General features: G+C 32.6%; 1 protein-coding gene across 2 annotated transcripts in view; it reads left to right on the top strand.

The window, feature by feature from the left end:
* The window catches only part of DMD (dystrophin), a 1244291-nt gene that overhangs the window by 554504 nt on the left and 669937 nt on the right, over positions 1 to 19850 (top strand). For both annotated transcript variants that reach the window (XM_075174519.1, XM_075174510.1), the window contains exons 40-42: positions 1326 to 1478; positions 2403 to 2585; positions 17154 to 17348. In XM_075174519.1, the coding sequence (XP_075030620.1) occupies positions 1326 to 1478; positions 2403 to 2585; positions 17154 to 17348 (531 nt within the window). The remainder of the gene's footprint in view (positions 1 to 1325; positions 1479 to 2402; positions 2586 to 17153; positions 17349 to 19850) is intronic.

Here is a 19850-nt window from a genome sequence, read left to right on the forward strand (position 1 = left end):
AATAGTCGTAATTGGGAGTGTTGTCTTTCCAGGGAAAAATAAAAGTAAGGAAGGAAAACATCTTACAGTTGGAAAATCACCTTGGTCACCTACCTCGAGCTGTAGGCTCTGGCTAGTATAGAAGAATTTTTCATCTTACTGGCAAACAGAATTTTTCTTTCTTTTGAAAATTTTCATAAAGTTGTTCTTGGCTTGGGGAACATGGCATGGTTACATTTTATTATTACTTATTTTTAAGCAGCATCTTGCCTTTCCTGTGGTTTTCATTCTAATTTTTACAGTTTTGCAGATCTGTGTGAATTCAGTAAAAGAACAGCTGGCATATACCATTATTTTGTCCACATTTAAAAGAAACTTGAAATCTATTTGGTGTGTCTTTGACTGTTCTGAGTTAAATGGAAGTAATTCATAATTTTTATGGAGGAGAAACAAGAAAAGTGTTTCTAGAACTATGCTATTGACCAGATCCTACTGGCTGTTTTTATGGAACAGTGATTGATTTTCCTTTGGGTGACTCAGTTAAGGCATTCAACCTTGTCAAATAAAATTCAAGAATGATTGAGGTAAATTCATCCGAGTATTTTTATATAAAATGTACCAGTGATTTTTTAATTTACTTCTTAATATGAAGTTATAATAGTGAAAATATTTCTTAATTCTGTGTGAGCGAAGTTAAACAGTTAAAGCAAATGCAAAGAGAATATATTTAATAATATTTACATGAAATAAAATAACATTTTTTAACTTCCTATTAAAGAGAAGTTTTAATACTTTTATAAAGCTGAGTCACAAACACAAGTCATTTGTCATGTAAATGGTATTTAATTTAGAAAAAGAAAACCTATCTTCGCATACATTTCTGCATTGAAATGATTTTCTATTGAATAGCTACAGAGTTTGCATGCAGGCTAGAATTTCACAGGAGACCATAAAACACAGGAAGCCCACTTATGGCTAGATACTAAGTGGGCTGGGTTTCCATCGGTCCAGTAAGTATTCTGAGCAGAAGTGTTTTATATAAAATATTGACATTCATGTAAGAGTCTTAACTTCTCTGAATATTGGTGACTCTCTCAGTAGTTTAGTGATTTATTCAACATGTGAACAACCCTGAATTAGGTAACCTCCTTTAAAAGAAAAAATAATCTGTTAAACTGAAGAAAATATGCTGCGTTCAGATACTTATATACTTGATTTAAATATCAGCATTTAATTAAAACAAATAGTGGCCTTGTGCACTTTTTTCCCCTTCAGTGTGCACACATGTCAATTCATATTTTATAAGCCTTTAATTCATATTCTAATAATGTCTGCACTGTGAACAGGATTTGAGATCTCAAAGAAGAAAAAAGGCTTTAGAGATTTCTCATCAATGGTATCAGTACAAGAGGCAGGCTGATGACCTAATGACATGGCTGGATGACATTGAGAAAAAGTTAGCCAGTCTACCAGACCACAAAGATGAGCAGAAGCTAAAGGTAATGTTGTTTTGGGATGGCAATGGTAGATCTTTTTGAGTAATAATTTATCAATTTAACAAACAGCAAATGCAACAAATATTCAAATAGATACAGAAAATTATCAGTTCAGTTCTTTATTTCTATTTATAGTAAAACAAACCGTAATTATCTGTGTTCAAACTGACATTTCTTTGTTGTACTATACCTTGTATTTGTTTGTTATACAGCATGTTACATAAATAATTTGAAACATACTAAATAAAATTTTTTGTCGATAATATGGAAAGTGTGCAATGTATTAAGAAACATCAAATGTTTTCTAGTAAAAATGGTAATTGATTTTATGTATCTTTGTTCCAGATGAACAAATGACTTACCGATATATGGATGACCTCTATCTCATGTTAGCACATTCATTTTCATCAGAACATATTCATATGTCACTGTCAAACTCTATAGATTTATTTACATAATGTCAAAGGTTTTCCTAGTTTATTTTGCATCGTCTTTCTTTGCTTCATTCTCTGTTGAGTTTCCCACAGAGTAAAATAGGAGTTAAGTAATATATTAAAGTCAATATATTTGTAAGCTGTCCAAACACTATTTCTCCTGAATATGCTGACCCTTATTGAGAAAAGAATATCTCCAATTGCCCATCACAGTGTACTAGCAAGAATCTGGAAGTGGAAACTGTTGGCCTTCGCTAACTGGTTTCCAGTGTGTACTAGCTGTTAGTGTCTCTACAGCCGATCTCCAAGAACGTTCTTCAACTTCAGTTATTTTTGTTTTGTTTAAATGTAAAATAAGACATAAAATAGCTGTAAATTTTAATTGTAACAATAAAATGGAAATGGAATTTCTGACAGAAGTATTTTGCTACTTTTAAGTTGATTGATCTAGTTAGCTAACTGTCCTGGGCCCTGTATTGGTTTTGCTCACTAGGAGATTGATGGAGAATTGGAGAAGAAGAAGGAAGATCTGAATGCGGTGCACAGGCAGGCTGAACGCTTGTCTAAGGATGGGGCTGCAAAAGCAGTGGAGCCAACCCTGATACAGCTCAGCAAGCGCTGGCGAGATTTTGAGAGCAAATTTGCTCAGTTTCGAAGACTCAACTATGCACAAATTGTGAGTTGTTACTGGCAAACTTGTATGTTTGCAACTGCTACTACTAACAGCATCCTACTAACAATGAGAGCTTCAGGGTCAGTGTCAACTCTTCAGATATTAATAAGAAAAACCCTATTGTCTGCAAGTGGGGGAATCTTTATATTCTAATACAATAGTTCTCTGCTTTGGTCTTAAAATTGCCCTTAAGTTAAATCAGCCAATTACAAAAAACTCAGCAATGAAAAATTCATGTTTATTTCTGTTGCTTCATTATTTTTCCATAACATTTTCCAGTTTAAAAATGTCAGTTTGCCATGCATCTACTGTGTTCAGTGAAAGTGTAAATCAGAAAAATTGTCTTCTTCAAACTACCCATCCCATGCCAATTTTTATTGTTTTTTTATTTGTCCATAATATGTTATACTCACTTTAGGAAGAGATGAAAAAAAATCTTATGATGCTATATATGGCCTCTTCTTCACATGCTTTAATTCTCAAAGGAGTTTTTGCAAGAAAGTGTACTTTTAAATTTGACAGGATGAAAACATAATTTTATGAACCAACTTTGTGTCTTTTGATTTTGAGTTGTTTAGTTGTATATAAAATATAATTTTTCTTACTGGTTTATACATGCTGCAATAACTGGATAAATAAAAGGGAAATAAACTGTCACTATTCCAGGTTTATGACCAAAATAGGTATTAGGTATTACCCATTTGGAAGGTTACCAGAGATTGCTTTTGCATTTACATGGAAGTTTCTCCTTGCCATTCCTACGACTCTGCTCACTGTCATCTGGGCTTTTGATTTTATATGAAGAAAGATAAGATTTGCTCTCAAGGAAGTTGTTGAATTATGTGCTTTTCTGTAATTTTAAAAGTGCTAGTGGTAAAGGGGTGTTTCAAAAAAATATAATTTTATTTATTTATTTTTAAATGCACCTAGATTGCAGAGGGGCCATACTGACAGGATAATGAAAATTTAAATACATGAAGTGTTATTTCTAATTGATATATGGTCGACTATGTTTTAAAAAAGAAAAAATAAGTTCCAAAAATCAGCAATAATGTATAACCTTTTGGTCAATACAGTTCTCTATTTAATGTACTGTGTATTGTGTATTTGTAACTTTTCTATTATTAAGTTACATAATGTATATATAAAAATAATAATTGGGATAGCTATGCAGTTAATGGAAACAATCAGAGAAACATTAACTTTGGTTTGTATGTTATTAAATCTTGTTCCATCTGATTACTCTTTTCAGATTACTATGGTTTATACTAAACTTGATGGATGTAATCACTTGCAAATTGTTTATATTGGCATGGAGCTAAAGCAGGCTTCACTTCATCTTGTAAATGAGTCTTTTCTTATAATGAATATATTTGTTCCTTTGATAAGCAAGTGAGAAAAAAGAATGCGCATGTAATTTATATAAAAACTTTCTGCTGTCAATGTGCTTTTTATGTCACCCACCACCTACCATGACAGAAGATGAGTATATCCATTATAAAATTTTACTAGCAAATCAATAAAACTATATATTAGCATATTTTTCTTTAAAATATGTAGGGTAGATACAGCAGCACATGTGCTTTTGAACTGGTCAAAGGAATACAGTCATTGACTTTTTAAAGCCATGTTACAATTACATGTATTTTTATTGTTAAAATATATTTTTATATAATATATTTATATTCTTGTACTGGTTAAATTTTTAAATATTCTCAAATATTACATACAAGAAGGCTACTTGTTAGTATTTATCTGGGGGATGAGGACATTATTCAATGAAATTTACATGTATACAGGATAATTACTGTATCCTTCTCATTTCTCATGAAAAATATCTTTCTCTGTTGACAATGACCAAGGTGATATTCATATGAAATATTTTAGAAGTTTTACGAAAGCTCCTGACACTGGTAAGAGGAAGCATATTTTCATGGCTCAAATCAGAGTGAGAAGTACAACCGCCTTGTTACTGTCTTAGTTTTGGCTTTGCTGAATCAGTGAATTTCTCGAGTCCTTTTTTTTTTCTTTTTTAATACAGCCTAAGTACCTACCTCACAGGGATGTTGTGAGGATTAATTAATTGATTGTGCAAGACTTTAAAATAGAAAAGAAAAATGAAAATTCAAACTATTCACTTGAGCACATGCATATACCAGCAAAAATAATTTCCACAGAGATTTTCTATGTTAACCACCAAGTGAATAAAACCATACAATAAAAATACAAAAAGGAATATATTTTTCAAGCAAAAGAAATAGAAAAGTGCTGCATTTTTTATTTATAATTGATGATGTATTCAATAACAGAGTTATTTAACAATTGAAAGTTGTTATTATAAATCAATGAGGATTTAGTTGTACTGTATATCTTGCCATTCATTATGATTCATTGAATAAACATAGCAAGACTACATTGAAGAAAACCTTTAATTATGTGGCTTAATGACAGAATTTATTTCTTACCTTTGTTGGAGCTAATATATTTCTGATATCAAAGTGTGAAATTAGAATGATCATGCTCCCCTGGATTTTACTTTTCCCCAATATTTGTTGAGAAGATCTGTCAGAACGATATAGGAACCATAACCATATAAGAATTGATTCTCTTTAACATGGTAGATTCTCATAAATTCTGATTGTCTCACAAATACGTAGCAGTAAATATTCAGCAACTAATTGACAAATATATATGGGTGTATATATATAAAAAGGAATGTTCTGTCGCCACTTTTGATAATAAGGTATGATGTAGTTATATTACCTCAAACACTGCATGTTCTGTTTAATGCCAATTTTGAGACATTATTCAGTTTGGTATAGTGGTCATCTCTTTATGTGAAAATTGTCAGAGAGTAATGTGTGACATTCTATAGGGAAAAGGTGGGTTTATTGCAATAACAGGTTAACCATGGTCCACAAATACATAAATACAACTGCACAAAACCTAAAATGACACTCAGTGGGAAAAAGGTTTTGGAGTTCATGTTGTCTTACAAGTTTCTTCTCCCACCTAGTGTCCTTATTCATATGTGGCAAAATAAACATTGGGCAGAAAATTCAGTTTTTCAGTGGCGCAGATTTCAGATTCCTGTAGCGTTCTACTTCATTTCTCCTAAAAATTTCCGTTTGAAATCAGTCAGTAGTAACTTCAGTTGTGAAATCTGAATAACTTATTAAAGAGTGGAATATTTTACCACCATGTTTTAAAGTGATGATTAATCACTAAATCCCACTGAAATTCATGGAAACTTAAGATACCCTTCAAAAAACAAGCCCTTAAAGTTTAATCCTAGAGCAGTATGCAATTTTTGCATATTAAAATTACATGGTTTTTTTTAAAAGCATTTCAGTAAAAATTATAACATTAGAGAGGTCAAGGGACATTTATTTCTAGATTATCTCTGCAGAATCTAAAATCATTAAGCCTGGGCAGCCGCACAGTATTTTCAGAAAAGTTATCAATCCCCTTTGCTACAGTCTAAACCCAAATCTTCCAGTTACTGTTTTTCTGCAACAGTTTATGCCAGTGTTCCAGGGTGATGAAAATAGTTATCTGTTGCAGAGAAAAACCTAAATTTAGGTAGTTTAATTCAAATCAGGATCAAAATCAGTTATTGATTACTGATTACATTTAATTAAATTAGCTTTAGTTAAGAAGTTTTTTTTCCATGCTTTCATTTCAGCAGTCTATGAGCATGTTTACATCATGGCTCAGTTTAGATTTTATTGAGCTGACTGAAATTACTCTACGTGTAGAGACTACTGAAATGTGTTCATGAGAACACATTTTCTAGATGAACACAGGTGCAGAGCCCACACTATAAATTCTTATTTTATATGTCTTATTACCATATTTTATCAAGCTATCCAACATTCTTTCTTCCATCACATATGCTGAACTATGCTGTAAATAGTAAGCCAGAGTATTTTTAGGACAGGAGGAATATTGTTCTTGCAAACTATTAACAGCTGTCAAAATTATGTACCTATTGATGTATATACAAGCAAAAAAATAAGCTTACCTAAGTAATTTCAGTAATTTCATTGATGACACACACAAACATTCTATTGAAATTTATGGTCATTTTATTACTGAAATATTTGGGCCTGGATTTTGGCCATACTGGGAAAAATAATAAAGTTGATCAAGTGATAAACATCAGGAGAGACTGTCTTTTTCATACCAATTAGACTATGCGTTGAACAAGAATGAATAAGGAAAATACCTATACGAAACATGTATTTATTTCTATAAGGTAAGTGATTTAGTCTAAGCAGCTCAATAGTTATCTGCAATATGGATAAAATACCAATACTCTTAGTACTTACTATGAAATAAATATCATAAGCTTCATTTTTCCAAATAAAAGATATTGTTCTGTTTAAGATTTTATAAAGCCTTCAGAAATTCAAAATACCTGTCTCCTAACTGGATGATCATTTCAGGTGAGAAAGTATGTGATCAACTTCTGGAACCAGATTAAGGACTGATCAAGTTTACATCTTACATCAAGAGTTTGTTTAAGTTCAGTCTTTTAAGGGCATCTTGCAGTTTTCAGTTAATATTTCCCTGCGGAGCTCTATTTAGTTCATTTAATGAAATATAAACTTTTCTTTTTAACTGTTAAAATATGTTTATATATAAAGATATTTTCTGAAATATAAATCAAACATTAATTGAAATAAATGTGTTGCAGTTAGATGAACACAGGACTTGGTGTCCTAATTATCTGTCTGCATCTAAGTAACATGGATGCTTCAGTGGTAACGTGCTACCATTGTTTTCGATCATTGTTTTCCACAGTTTTCACAACCAGCAGCATTGGAATGAAGTGGTTTTCTTCTATTATCCTTGCTTAAATATTTCTTTGAGTAAATAACCAAGTAACGGTTGCCAAAAAGAAGAGGCAAACTGATTCTTCATTATTCCTATGATGAGTGGGAGAGAGAACAAATAAAAGAGAGAAAAGGCATTTGAAAGGAAAAATAGGAAAATACCTACTGGACAAAAGAAAAGAACTATACAGTGATGGATTAGTATTTGTTTCACCTATGTGTTTTGGGTCTTTTAAGGACAGGACGCAGGTGATCCTATGACACCATTTAACTTTTCTGACATTTACAGTGGCAGCTTTTTAAACAAATAGCTTTACACAGCACAGCTAAAGACTGAGCTTTTTTGACTGTGGTCTGCAAAAGGGGTGAGAATCTTTGGGAAGAGAATCACAGCTGAATATTTACACCCATTTTCTAGCATCCATCAACCTGGAAATTGCTATTAGAAAATTTATTCCAAGTAATTTAATTGTCTTTCAAATACTTTAGTTTTATGTCTAATGTAAGAAAGCTATGGGAAGTACACTGAAGATGAATATTGTCTTTGGTATAGCTGAAGAGCAGCTAGTTTTATAGATTCATTTGAAAATGCACTTTACCTTCTCTGTGTCTAAAATGAATGCATACAGTGTTTGGTAATTTAAGTGAAGACCATCTATAGCCTTCTTTTGTAAAAGTGGACCAGTTTACTACAGTATTTTGAGTTCTTTCTTCTAAAGTGTATTTGTCTTCTTTCATATTTCTTTATTAATTGTGTACAGTATTCACTAACATCACTGCAAATCTACAGTATTTTAATAGAGTGAAGTTAAAAAATCCTGTCATGTAGATGACAGAACTTTACAGAAAAGGATTTTCTCTGCCATTTTTCATTATCGATTATAAACTTTAGTGATCTGAATTACATTCTCTAGTTTAAAAGTGAAACTCAGCATCTTTACCTTGTCACATAGGGATGAAAACTCTTGCTGCAACTTGGACTAAGGCTGATATAGGATGCTGTCTTTAAATTATATGAAGCAGTTATAAGAATGTAGTCTTAGCCACGCCACAGGCTTTTTTTACTGTTCTCTGTATGGTTGAGATGGAAACAAGACTTAACAGCGTTTGGTTAAAGAATCATGTGTGACATAGCACCCAGTTGTCTCTCCTTTCAATATTATTTGGACAAAACAGAGCATTATACTAGTATAGTATTTTCTTCCTTATAATTACCTAGTTATTTGGGAAACAAGGCAGCTAATTACCATCTTATTTTTTCTGATATAGTGTATTATAATTTATTAACATAATAAATTACATGGTGAGGAATTTGGTGTCAAAATTACTTGGCTATAATATTGAATAAAATAATAAGGGAAAAGACCTGCTGCAGATTGATCTGGCCCTAAGTCACAGTACCTTTTGAAGAGATGATGTTCATCTCCTGTCTACAATTAAGGATGTCAGCGTCACTTTTTTTTTTTTTTTTTTTGCATGGATGCTTCTGGGTATATTCATAAAGGTGCAGAAGGAGGTAAATTTGTATATATACAGTGTGAGTGCTGAATATCTATGTATGTATATTTAATTAGTTTTCAAAACTGCTGGATTGACAGCAATTTCATTCACATTATTTAAAAAAATCTATGTCTTGGAGTAACAAAATCAGCCTAAGTGACAAACCAACCCTATTATTTTTCTATATGATTGCATCTCTATAATAGTAGATTAAGGTTATTTTAAGAAATAAAGATGGAAAATAATTAGGTAATGCCTTTTAACATTTCTGGAAGGTGTCAGTGTTTAAGGTTTAGGACCTTGCTCTTTGAAGCTGTTAGCATTCAATGCTTATGTGGTATTTTAATGGTATTTTTAGATTATTTTCTAAATTATCTCAGCAAACAGCTAACAGATGTAGTTTGCATAAATATCTGGAAAGTTAACATCACAAATCAACAGTCAATTTCAAAATGGCTTAGTCAATTTAGACATCAGATGGACTGTATTCTAACATATCTGTGCTTTATTTAACATTAATTGGTTCCTTGGTTATCAGTCAGCAGAGTTACACATATTATTATTCAAGACAGTCCTGAAGCTTCATGCATAAATATTGTCTAAGATTAGGGCACTTCTGTATTCTTAATAAATCAGGCATTAAATAAGTTGGCATTGACCAAAGTCTGATCCTAGGAATGCTGCCTTCCAGCATATCGTGTAGAAGTTTGTTCTGCCACTATGTACACTGTTTCTTCTCTATAGGTTACCACTGTCCAAGAAACACAATTTTGAAATTCTATTTTGAGTAAAAAATAATTTGAAATTTCTTCCACTCTTTCGGGTACTTCCTGCTGTGCAGTTGAATTTGAGTACATAATGCTGGTTTAACAGAATCAATACACTGTCACAACTGGACATCATGGTTACAAGGATGTAGGACTATGTAGAAGAGTTTAATCTTCTAAAGTGTCAAGTAGATACTTCCTTAAGTATGACATTTCCTTTTAAATATCTGTATGTATTTTTTCAGCTATGAAAAATGTTACAAGATGAATACAAGAAATGGTTAACAACTCTATGGATTTATGTATTCTATAATCAGCATATAATTAGCATATAAAAACTCTCAAACACATTTTGTCTACTGGAAGGTAACACATATAAATCAATTACAAAAGTATTTTCCAGGTAAACCCTTACAAAATTCTAAATAACATTTTTAAATATCTGTTGAAAACCAGCCTAGGATGTAGATTTTGCAACATGTTCTGATTTTTTTTCATTCCAAAATGTAACATAAGTACCTAAGTATTTGGTTTTTTACTGATTTCTAATACTGAGAATGGCTATCTCTTTTGACTCACTGGTAATTAAAGGCTTACCTTCCCCCCAAAATGCTGCTAGTACATGGCTTGAGCAGTGTTTCTTGAATGGTTAAAAGATATAATCTTTATTTTTTTAATAATTCCTTTTATAATGTTACAAATATCTGTTTAAAGTCACATGACAGAGACATACAGATTTCCTTTTACTTGTCAGTTTTGAACTACTGCAATTATTAAGATTGAGATATGCCATTTTTATCAAAATTAATTAACATATATATATAATTTATTTAAAACAGGGATTTTCTAAATCCCAGTAGTTCCAATTAGTCAATTATGCCATAATGCTACTAGATTTTGTTCTTCTTCAGGACATGGTAACATTGCAGATAGGGCATAAGATACACAGTGGTCTATTTTTTTTTATTTTCTGAAAGAGCTGGTTTATATAACACACAGAACAGTGTATGAGAGTCTTATGTCCCAGTCTCATCATACTTGAAATATCTTTTTTTCTCTTTGCTTAACAAATAGATACCAACGGAAGTTGTCAGGGTTAAAAGTTAACAGCAGAATTGATAGAATTTCCAATTTGTGCTAGTTGTGTTAGTCTCATTTGCGTGAATGCTAGCAGGTCTTTAGTAAGGAGCAATGGGTAAGTTTTCAAATAAGCTGCAGCTAAATTCAATATGCAGCAGAGGAGAGTCCATATCTGGAGGCAATTATCTAAGCCAGAATAAAACAAAAGCACTGTAAAGCAACTGGAAAAGGAAAAGGGATTGACAAAACTGTTCATTTTACCACTTGACACAGTGTATTTGACATCTTGGAGGGCTCTAAAGGCATAAGGGTGTGCGGAGCACAGAGGATTGGCTGCAGCACCAAAATGCTTTGTCACAGTCTTTACACTATATATTTACCTCCTGGGGAAAAAAGAAAAGAAAGAAGGGAAAAAAGAAAAGAAAGAAAGAAAAAAAAAGAAAGAAAATAAAAAAGAAAGAAAAGAAGAAAAACCAAAGTTACAACTATGAATACAACCAATATAACGATGAATTATTCCGGGTTTAGTGTTTAAAATTAATTGTTATAGCTTTTGTCTGTTTCTTTCTTTTTTTTCTCATCTAAATGTGAAAATAACACACTCAAAGGAAAAAAAAAAGGAAAAATTGGGGGTGGAATAAGTATTCATCCAAGTCTTTGAGCCAAGCAACCACAGGTATCACAAGCAACCACAGGTATCTATCCAATCCACCACACAGAGCTCATCAGAGTGTAGCATGACTATCTGAGTTTTTGGGAGATGTCCCATAACTTTAGCCTAAAAGTACAGGGAACAGACCTTTTCTTATGGAGAAAACCTTTGCATTCCAATCAAGTTATGAAGGTCAAAAATAAGACAGTGGAAGTAAGTTCACTCTTACTGTGTGCACTTAGTGCCTGTTGATTGATGGTTTTCAAAATCAAATCCTGCAATTTTCTATTGCTATTCCTAGCATGTAAAATTTACTGAAATGTTTTCTACCTAATGCTATTATTAAGAATAGTTTCCTTTTAACTAGCTTTATTTAATTTTATTTATAGATAAAATAGATAATTCATTTTATCATAGAATAAAAACTGTTAATGCGGCATTTCTCAACCAGTAAGGTAGGCCTTGGCAGTGAAGTATTGTGAAGACATAAAGCATGCTCTGTCCAAGAACAGTGCTGAAAACAATCACGTGTCTTTTTAAAGTTTCAATTTTTATATAAGTCACCAATAAAGTCAGATGCAAGCATTAAAATACATGTTTTAAGTATTGCAACATGCAGGCTTTTGTGGACTGCAATCATACCTGAGTAGAAAAATCACATACATGAGAAAATATTTACATCCTTACTTGAATATGATTTTTAAAAAATAGATATTATTTTAAACACATTTTAATGCTGCCAAGTGCCTTTTAAGGCCTTGCCTTCATGGAATTACATAAGCGTTTTATAAATTTTTAATCCTGTAGTGAGGATTTAGGTCTCTCTGTACTTGAAAGAGATGCTTCTTTTTGTAGTGATAAAGAATTTTTTTGTGATTGACTAAGGCCATCCAATCTCATAATGAAAATTCCATGTTGTTGGTATAATTTTGATCTACTTTCTACATACATACACACTTACAGGTAAGATGTGCTAACAATACTGTAGACACAGAATTTATTTTTCTGAATGTTAGCTGACATCATCGCTCACAGTTGGCATGAGAAGGGGTGAATAAAAACTTCTTTACATATAAATATGTACTTGAAAGTGGTTTTATTGATCTCTGACAGCATTTTTATTGATCTCTGACAGCATTTGATCATACTTTTGTGTTTTTAATCCTTTATGTGATATATTGATGCTAACCATGGGCTAGCAAATATCATGTAGTTTAGAGTTTGCTCTAGAAAGCAATAAACTGTCCCAAAGATTCTGGTCCTCCTTGAGACATGTCTGCCTTTGTCCAGAAGCTGCTTTTTTTTTGTATCAGCACACCTAAGTTTATTCCTCCGTGATGACTGACTTTTTACACTCTCATATATCTTACAGCTGCTTGTAAAGAATACTTTCTCAAGCATTAGTACACTTTAGGAGGAGGCACACGTTTGTTTGTTTTTCCTGAACTCCTCATCAGGATGCTGCTAGGAGCAGCGTCATGCTACAGTAGTGCCAATAGGTGTGTTGCGCTGCTTTACTCCTCCCACCTATTCTGTTTGTGTGAAGTTGTTCACTCAAAAGCACAGTGCACTATGAGTTTGGAGGCCTACAGTGAGAAAGGGACCAAAAATGGAACAGTTGTCAAGGACTAACACAACAAAGTTGGAGGCTTTCTGAGTGTAAACTGTTGAACAGTAAAAGTGATGGGATTGTTCTCTCTGCAGAAAGAGGAAAGGAAATGGATATACTGAGGTGGGTGAAATGTGTTTTAATACTGAGTTTTCCAGTGCTAAAAGGAAATTAACAGCATTCTCGAAAGCCAGTTAGCTCTGATGCCACCAGGTAATACTCTTCTAGATATAGGCAATAATCATCACAGATAGTTCTTTGGGGGGGGATGTTTGATTTTGTAGGCAAAACCTGCATTATTCCTGTAGTTCTTTTTTTGTTGGGCTTTTTTTGTGTAGTTGGTTTTGTTTGGTTGGTTGTTTTTTGCTTATTGTTCTTCTCTGTAAGGGCCAGTTCATGGATGTGTTCCTTGTCTTTGTGTTGCACCTGCTAGAACTTAACTATCAATAAAATCAGTTTGTCACGTGTAGGTAGTCATGTTTCTGTAAAGATCCTATCCCTTAATTAAAAATATGTAATGATGGGGAAGAAAATTCAATTTACTGTTCCAGTGATGATAAGCATGGTGAAAAGGAATGCATAAAATGTTAAGCCTTACCCAAAAGAAGTTGTTTTTTCAGAGACTAGAAATAATTTGCACATCAGTGTATTGCTGACAATCAAGTAAAAATACAAAATAAATTAATACCAATAAAAATGTGGTTTGTAGAAATAACAATATAGGAAATGGCCATTTATACCAGCATTTTCCCATCATTCTTAACAGTTTGTTTGTATTATGTATTATTTTTAAATATTATCTGGTTTTGAGTATTTTCAAGTAACTGATGTATTCTGCCACTTAATCAGATGCAACTCATTCAAAACCATTCTTAAATGATTATCTAAAACTTTAATTTCCATCTTCTTATTTATTTTTAATCCTTGTAAAATGTTAACCTACCCTGCTTCTGATGAACCATTTTGGCATTAACAATCACAAATATGTCTTTATTGAATTAATATTATTTTTAATAGTAGTGGTTCCCAGCTACTACAATCTCCTTTTTTTTTAAGTTTTTTCTCATGACAGTGTTAGTATATGATTCAGTTTCAGCTATGCATTTCGAATAAAGATGCTTGTCCAGAATATAGGGAAGGACTCTGCCCGTTGCATCTTCTACAGTACAGCAATTCCAGTGAACATAGGGACAAGCCAAAAATTTTTCCCTTTCTTTGCTGATTAAAATTGTCCGTTCTGGATATGCCTATCCTCCGTTCCTTAGTGCAAGATGTCAACTTCTGCCTTGAGTTCTGTTACGCTACTGTCAATGAGGGAAAGATAGAAGAAAAGAAACACCTGTGACCTATTGAAAAACCCAGTAAAGGCAAAGAAATTTAATCTTTCATTTTTAAAGTTATATCAAATTTCCAACTCTTTTATTTAAATAATATTCAGAAACTAATTAATTTGGATTGTCACTCTTTCTTTAGAATAAGGTATTAAATAATGTTGCCAAATATGAGGGCAGGTTCTGATAGGCCTCTGCTTTCAAATATCAATCCATTTATTTATTTATCTGTTTGTAATACTTTACAGTTTAACTAATAATATAAACATTAATGGTTTGCTTGAACTAGAAATCTCCTGACTCATGTTTCCTGTAGAACTATACAATTGTCCAGCTGTGAGAAATATGAACGTAAAGTTTTCTGTAAAGGGCAGTATGAATATATGGTTGCATACATCTCATTAACATTGATGTTAGTTAAATATTATACATATTTTGAGGGATTAGTAAACCATGTACGTCATACAAGGTTAAGTCCTGTCTTCAGATTTTAATTAATTTTGCCTTTAAGAGAGCTTTTATATGAGTTTTTTGTAGCAGTGTTTGAAAGATACCCAATTTTGGCACTACTGTAAATAGTTAAGCATTATATCCATTAAGTGCTCTTGCATCAGATTTCCATTTGGCTTTTTTCTGGTTTCAGTAATTATTTAGAGCAAGAAGGAACAGATTTTTTTTACATACACATGTATACATGTATGTGTGTACATGTATGTGTACATGTATACATAGTTATTAGCTTAAATTTGGGTTGAAAAAATAGATTAAACTAATAAAATTGTAGAAACTAATTGTATTTTGTGTGTCACTTTACATATTCATGTGACCTCATTTTGAGTTAATACTCTTGTACATCTAGTACAGTCTTTTAATTACTGTGAATATAAATATTCTGTCTTCTCAGTCAAAAAGATAAATACAATTACAGTTAAAATGTTCCTCATGTGGGTCTAAAGTTCTTTGCTACATGTAGAAGTGTCACAGTGTAGTCTTGAGGAATGAAAATATATTGCTGCATGCCTCAATGGCCTGTTGAGAATCTTCCATTTTCTAATCAACTAGGACAGCTTTTTCTTTAGGTTTATTGGGGTAAACTGTTATTTTTGCAGTGTGTGTGATTCATGAAACATATGGGGGGCAAACAGAATTTTTTTTAAGCAATTTATTTTAAATAATAAAAATGATAGCAGTGATATGGTAATTAGGGAGATTTCAGTGTTAGCAGATGTACTAAGAAAGTTATTTAGTGAGAAAAGTGTAAGCAATGCAATTAGATTTGCATAAGAAATGCAGCAGAATAAGACAAGTCTACAGATAACTTTATGGGCTTTATATGTGATATGCTTACACCTTCCAGAGTATGTATATGCATATTTTAAGGCTCTAAAGAAAACTAAGAACATGATGACTCAGCCCGGTAACTGAGAAAGAGAAACATGTCATGAAAGGGTGGACAGGGCAAGTAGATAAATTAAAATGAGATGGCTTGCTGAGGTAGTATGTGCAAGATAATGTTTATATTTGTTTTCTTTTACATACTCTGTAGCTAACTAATGATATTGTTCTCTTCAGGACTGTTGATCCATTGTCTTTCACATATATGGCTCCAAAATCCATGATTATCTGTGTTAGGACTGGAGCACCTAAATAATACGATTTTTGAAAGTTTACCAGCAATTGCTTGTAAAATTTCTTTGAGGTCCTCAATAAGTGAAGTTTATATTTTGGAGAAGACAGACATCAAGCACAATGGATCTTTGTCCCACAATAGGAATCCTATGTGCTGTGACAAAACAAATAAATAATAACTTATGCTTATGAAATCACAAATAATTTATATCTTTTACTTTTTGCCTTTTCTAACGGAGATGCAGGTGATCATGTATTTGGAGTTTAGTTAAAAGAAGCAATCACAGTTCTCCCTGCTCCAAAGCACACTTTTGGTATTACTTTTTATCTGCAATCCATAAACATATCAAATCAGAAATGTATAGAATTTATATAAACAGTCACTATTTTGTCACCTTATATGTCAGTATCTTTCCAAATGCCATAGACCAACTATCTGTTTTCTTGGAAACAAAATATTCTGGGATTTCTTTACACTTGGTGTACGCATGTGCTTTCAGAATAGGGTGTCTATTTCATGTTTGTCCAGATAAAAAAAAAAAAAATAAAGCCTTAATTTCCTGAAGAGGTTTGTTGCTGGGATTTCTTTTAGAAATATGAGTGCATTAAAGACCTGTCAAATCATGAAATTCCAAATTGTACTTTCTAGGTTAAAGAGAAAGGTTTTAGTATAGTGTTGAAAGTGCTGAATTGACCTAGTTGTTTTGTGTTGCATGTTATTTAAAAAATTGTGTCTATTACACAAGTCATTATTTTACTTGACACCTTGAAAAGATTTAGTATTTTAGGTCTCACATGCATGGAATTTCTATAATGAAGGACAGATTCTTAAGGAAGTGTGATGATTTAAAATGAAAGGGCTAGCACTAAAATCTCAGTAACACCGGAATCTCAGAGTACTTTTGCATTTCCTATCTTCATTTCTTTGGAGAGTAGAAGAAGAAAAGTTTGTACACTTTTGCATGGATTAATTTTAGTACCTGCTATTTCAAACAGACTAGTGGAGTGTCAGCGATCTATGTCAGAAACCTCAAATATTTCCTGCATTTGTCCTTAGAAATTATTTTTAATTGTTTCTAGGTTGTGAACTGGAAATTGCATTAAGTTATAAGTTTGTGTAGTGTTAAGAAACTAAAGGAAGCATTCTGTTGTATATCTGTACCAGCAAACAGTTCATGAAGATACAACTTGCGTGGTGACTGAAACTATGACTGTGGAAACCACTCATGTGCCTTCTACATACCTGGCAGAGATCCTTCACCTTCTGCAAGCCTTGTCTGAAGTAGAAGAGCGCCTTAATTCTCCTGTTCTGCAGGCTAAGGACTGTGAGGATCTCTTCAAACAAGAAGAATGTCTCAAGGTAAGATAGAAAGCTTTTCTTACAAGGGTAAGTTTCCGTTATTATTGGGCTTCTGTATATTGGCAGCCTGCGCTCACTCTCAGAGACATCTGTTTTATAAGTGCTAGCCTCCCTCTGTGATGTGTGCATATATGGATGTTTATCTATGAAGGCACACCGGTGCAAAATATAAGACCACTGAAGGGTTCATTTATTTTTGTCTGATTCCACCTGTATTTGGAAGACAAGAGCATTAGGGTATCTGCAAAGTACGTCCTTGAATGGGAGAGAAAGGATGGAGAGGGGCAGTTATATATTTAAAGTTGTGAATTTGTGGTTAAAGTTTTGTTTGTGTGTTTGTAATTTGGAGTAATTAGCAATTAACTCTATCCACACCAAATCTCGGCAGCTTTATTTTAGTGTTTGATTTAAAAATATTTTTTATTAAAACAGCAACAAAACCAAGTAAAATTTAGGTGTTCCATTCCATGCTAGACCAAAAAACCTTGAAATCTGATTGGGGATGTACTCTGTGCAATCATTACAGTTTAATTAACTAAACAGAAAATATTGTCCCGTAGGTAGATAATGTAATTAAGAAAAAGCTAATTCAGTATTGTTGATATGACTTTAAATATTACTGTCTGGTTTCTTCATCGATTGCAACAGTGAAATCCTTTGAAATTGGTGGAATTTTTCCAATACAGAATTGACATAAGAAGAGAATAAGATTAAAGTTGTAAGCCTAAGTAGATGAATGAGTTATCAGCTTTTGCAGAATAATGTTTGTGTGAGGAAAGCCTTGTAAAAAATCATGCCTAAGTGCTGTATATAATTACAGCAATTTCAAACTGTCATCCAGCATGAAGAGAAGACCACATTTCCATTTTCCTGTGATTATTTTGGGGAAGGAAAGGTTTTAACAAAAGGAAACATTAGTCTAAAGAGGCTGGAATTTGCCTACAGTCAGCTATATAAAGAAGCTTAGAGGGAGAATCAGGGCAGGGGCTCTGGCTAGGTGCTCTGAATTGTCCTCTATAGGAGCCCATTTATCTCTTTTCACAACAGAAGAAATGTAACAAACCCACATCCATGTGCTGTTATTAGCTTCTATAAAATTACATCTATTTATAATTCTTATACTTGCATAGATCTTATACATTTTAGGCATCTATATACACACACACACACACAAAAATAGATATTCTTTATTAGCTCTTGAAAATTAGGGTGTTTCCCGTTTCCTAGCAAAGCAGTGTAGTATGTCTAGTGAAGCATAACAGTGAGGTATTGGAGGAAAGGAATCATATAACTGATAGTAGGACTGTGTGAAATCACAGTAGGCCGTTCCTCTTACCACTTCTGATTTAGTACCAGTATATTAAAGTGGGTCTGAGTATTGAAGCACATAACATGCCAATGTTATTGTCATTCTTCATTTTAAACAATCCCTTTTGATAGAATGATTTTTCTGCACAAAAGAAGTCACAGACCATGTAAATCACAGCTAATGAGGTACCACTTGGTCCTTGTCTATGAACTTATATTCATTACTAGATTGGATGGAAAAACAGTGACCTACCTCAAGCAGTTTACCAGCAGTTGACTTCCTTTTAGTGCTTCTTAATGCTTTACATTTGGTCTATCTTTATCTGATTTATAACCATAACTAATCTGTTGTTCACCCACATGTATTTGGTATTATCGGAGTTGACACCAACTTTAATAATATTGATTACTGAGGTATGAGTATTGCCATAGGTTTAATTTAACTGAACTATTAAATTGTTATGAGATGCATTTGTGGGCACAGTTCCATCTTCCTCTCAAATAAATCTCTTAGAAGAGGCAAATGGATCTTGCACATTCGTGGGTTTTTGGAAGGATATAGTTTTGATCTGAGCCTGCTTAATGAATATTTATTTCCAAGGAAAAGCATTCATCATTGTCATTATCCTGCAGTAAAAATAGAAAAGTAGTGCATAAATTGTTCAGCAGCTGGTTGGGAAAGGTTTGAAATTAAATTGTGGTTGATTTTTATCCCTGACACATTTGCATGAATGAAATTACAGAAATGCCATGAATAACTCTGTGTTTTAAAACTGAGTTTATGATTTTTTTTCACTCCCATTCAGAAAGAATCCATTTTAATTTATCTTTAAAAGGAAAAACAAGTTTATTTACCAGAATCTTTCAGTGGTAACTGCTTTGAACATTTTTCTCCAAAGTAAATATGTACAGTAAGACTTAAATCTGATTGCTTATTATCCATCAGGATAAATATCAAATACAAATTAAAAATTGCTTTTACTAATTGTCATAGATAATTCTAGGACTGACTTCTTATTGAAAGGAATGTAAAATAGCAAAGTATGACTTTTTGTGGCAAAAATCTGATCACTTCTAACATTTAGTAAATTATAATGGTTTTATGGGCACATTTAGTAAATTTGCTGAAACTAGCTCATAGGAATGTTGTTCTCTTCATTTCAAGTTTTAGGGAGTGGAAAAATCAGATAGAGA

The sequence above is a fragment of the Calonectris borealis genome, chromosome 1 (genome assembly GCF_964195595.1).
Source record: "Calonectris borealis chromosome 1, bCalBor7.hap1.2, whole genome shotgun sequence".
Taxonomy (NCBI): domain Eukaryota; kingdom Metazoa; phylum Chordata; class Aves; order Procellariiformes; family Procellariidae; genus Calonectris; species Calonectris borealis.